This window comes from Myotis lucifugus, unplaced genomic scaffold (genome assembly GCF_000147115.1).
Source record: "Myotis lucifugus unplaced genomic scaffold, Myoluc2.0 scaffold_95, whole genome shotgun sequence".
Lineage (NCBI taxonomy): Eukaryota > Metazoa > Chordata > Mammalia > Chiroptera > Vespertilionidae > Myotis > Myotis lucifugus.
In genome coordinates, this window is record NW_005871143.1 from 3,624,648 (window position 1) to 3,627,849 (window position 3,202).

General features: G+C 36.9%; 1 protein-coding gene across 1 annotated transcript in view; it reads left to right on the forward strand.

The window, feature by feature from the left end:
* The window catches only part of RANBP9 (RAN binding protein 9), a 95,554-nt gene that overhangs the window by 53,641 nt on the left and 38,711 nt on the right, over positions 1–3,202 (forward strand). Inside the window, exons 3-4 of the mRNA XM_006091766.1 lie at positions 670–722; positions 1,876–2,043. Coding sequence (XP_006091828.1) covers positions 674–722; positions 1,876–2,043 — 217 coding nt within the window. The 5' untranslated portion in view covers positions 670–673. The remainder of the gene's footprint in view (positions 1–669; positions 723–1,875; positions 2,044–3,202) is intronic.

Consider the following 3,202-nt stretch of genomic DNA (forward strand, 5'->3'; position numbering starts at 1 on the left):
TTTGCATGCTACGCTTTTATTATATAGGATTTCTTCCACAAGCTCCTTACTACTTTTTGTTAGAAGTCTAAATCCTAAATATGTGTTGGTAAATTGGGAAGATTTTTATTGCATGAAAAACGTGTCTTTTTTATTTTGTAGGAGTCCTCTCTGTTTAATAGAGTGCATAATTACCAACTAGAGCCATGCACCAACAGTGGGGTCCCTTGGCCTGGCCTGCAGGGATTGGACTGAAACTTGCCTGGTGCACAGATTTGTCCAGGGCGTGTCTGGCCTGTCTCGCCCAGTCCAGATCGGGATGGGAGTGCGGGAGGGCTCCAGGGCGTGTCCGGTCCGTCTTGCCCAGTCCTGATCGGCTGGACCCTAGCAGCAAGCTAACCTACTGGTCAGAGCATCTGCCCCCAGGTAGTCAGTGCACATCATAGCAACTGGTTGAACGATCTAGCATATTAGGCTTTTATTATATAGGATACTTTGGGTGTGTTTATGAATGATTATTGGAATTTGCTGTGATCTGAGTTTTAGTGTTGCTTAATGTTTCCCTTTTTGCTATTTAAAGAATTGCAATAACTTTTTTAGCTATCCTATGAATTTCAACTTGGTATTGGTTATATATATATAATATGACTATAATAACCTGCTTTTCTTCCTTTTTATTTTTTTTAACAGTTACATGGGAATTGGTCTGTCTGCTCAAGGTGTGAACATGAATAGATTACCAGGTACAGTTGTAATTGAACTATATAGTATAGTCTCATAGATCTTTGTGGCTAAAACTTTCAGTTAATAACTTGAAATAGTAAAGTACATTGATTTTTCTGTATTTTTAATTACCTGTACTATGAGTCCAAAATAGAAACTGAGTTGTTGAAATAAATTGAAATTTTTTTGCTATTTGGCATAATTTAATACATATATACCATGCATTTTGTTTTATTTATCTATTTATTTATTGTATTTTTGACTTTCGGTACATTGTCATACCAACTTTAAACATTTTAATGTGGTTAGCTCTGTTTGCTACCCAACACATTCTTGGCTTTTAACCCAATTTCAGTTGTTTATATTTCAGTTGTTAATATTCTCAGAATGTAGGCCTGATGTTAAAAGTAAACTAAGGAAGGTGTGAATTCAGATGTCAGACTGTTTCTCAAAACCATTATTAATCAGATGATTATATTTCTGGTGTTCTATTTACTAATGCTTAAAATTAATTTGGGGGTAAACTTTTTGAAACTAGAAAGCAAAATAGAAAACTTCTATTTTATATTAAACTGCACGTGTGTATATTTGTTTGTGTGTGTGTAAATCAAATCAAAGCAAAATTCCTTTGGTGTATTACCAAAGGAAATATGCATGGAAAACGTGTCTTGTTTTTTTTTGTTTTTTGTTTAGGAGTCCTCTCTGTTTAATACATGTTTTTGTATTCTGTGTGTTGAGTTCATTTTCCTTAATGTTATTAATAGTGTGTGTGTGTGTATATTTTTTTTTTTACTGATTTCAGAGAGGAAGGGAAAGGGATAGAGAAACATCAATGATGAGAGAGAATTGTTGATCGAGCTGCCTCCTGCATGGCCCCCCACTGGGGATCAAGCCTGCAACTGGGGCATGTTCCCTGATCAGGAACTGAACTCTGACCTCCTATTTCATAGGTCATGCTTAACCCACTGAGCCATGCCCAGTGGGCTGTAAACAGTATTTTAATATAGAAATTAGGTCGTGTAATTGTTGAGAATTTAAATGTACATTTGGGAATTTTATGTCTGTGTTATCTGTTGTACTCTTCTGGCTTATTTTTCCATAATCTTTGTGGATAAATTGTAGCACAGTGGAACTTTTCATTTCATTGTAAATATACTGGAACTTTCTCTTTAGGCTGGGATAAACATTCATATGGTTATCATGGGGATGATGGACATTCATTTTGTTCTTCTGGAACGGGACAACCTTATGGACCAACTTTTACGACTGGTGATGTCATTGGCTGTTGTGTTAACCTTATCAACAATACCTGCTTCTACACCAAGAATGGACATAGTTTAGGTACTAACATAATGTATTGCATGTAAAATAACCAAATATTGTTATTATTGTACTTGCATTATGATAGTCTTCTTTATAAGTAGATGCCTCTGGAAGCTATTTCTTTGTTTCTTCCAGGTGAAAGTTGACAAAATGGTGAAAAATTGTATTCTGTGCAGGCACATTGTATCACATGTATAGGAATAACTAAAAATAATTCCTATGCTCAGATATTTATTGTAATAATAGAAGTGTTTTCTGCTTTGCTTTGAATAAAGCCCTTCACCGTATGATTCAATTCTCTAGGTTAACAGGTGCTAAGAAAAAGGGCTGTCAGTTTTTAGTCCAGCATGGGGGTAAAATAAAGTAAAAGCTTGATGCTACCAACCAAATGAAGGGCACTGACACACCAAAGGTCATGCCTGCTAACAAAGATTGATAGAGGATGGTGACTATAAGTTCTGCAAAAGGGATCAGAATTAAAACAAGCAGATAACAGCAACACTTCTAAGAATGAAAGACAGGTAGGTGACTAATTAAGAAATAAATAGAGTAATAAAAACATGAAGATACCTATTCATTGTAAGACTAATAATAGAAAAATAGGGTTTTTAGTTAAATAGGAACTCATAATACTTCAAATTTAAAATTATATATGGTTGTTACACTCCCATTTCATAGCAGTTCTTTTAGGTTTTTTGTGTTGTTTTTTTCCCCTCATTATGGAAAGCATAAAGGGTAGCAAGATTAGTGCTTTAAAAATATAAAGGTTTCACAGTACTTTTACTGTTTGAAATAGCTTTGATTCATAGTAAACTATTTCTGATGAGATAAAGTGAAAGGAGTCAAAAACTGAGTAACCCCAGAAGGCAGAAATTTCAATCCTATATAATAGAGGCAATATGCAAATTGACCATCACTCCAACACAAGATGACTGCCCGCCCGCATGTGGTCAAAGATGGCCTGCAGGGGAGGGCAGTTGGGGGGCACCAGGCCTGAAAGGGAGGGCAGTTGGGGGCGATCAAGCCTGTAGGGGAGGGCAGTTGGGGGTGATTGGGCCTGCAGGGGAGAGCAGTTAGGTGTTGATCAGGCTGGCAGGGGAATGGTTAGGGAGTGATCAAGCTGGCAGGCAGAAGCAGTTAGGGGCAATCAGGCAGCCAGGCAGGCAAGCAGTTGGGA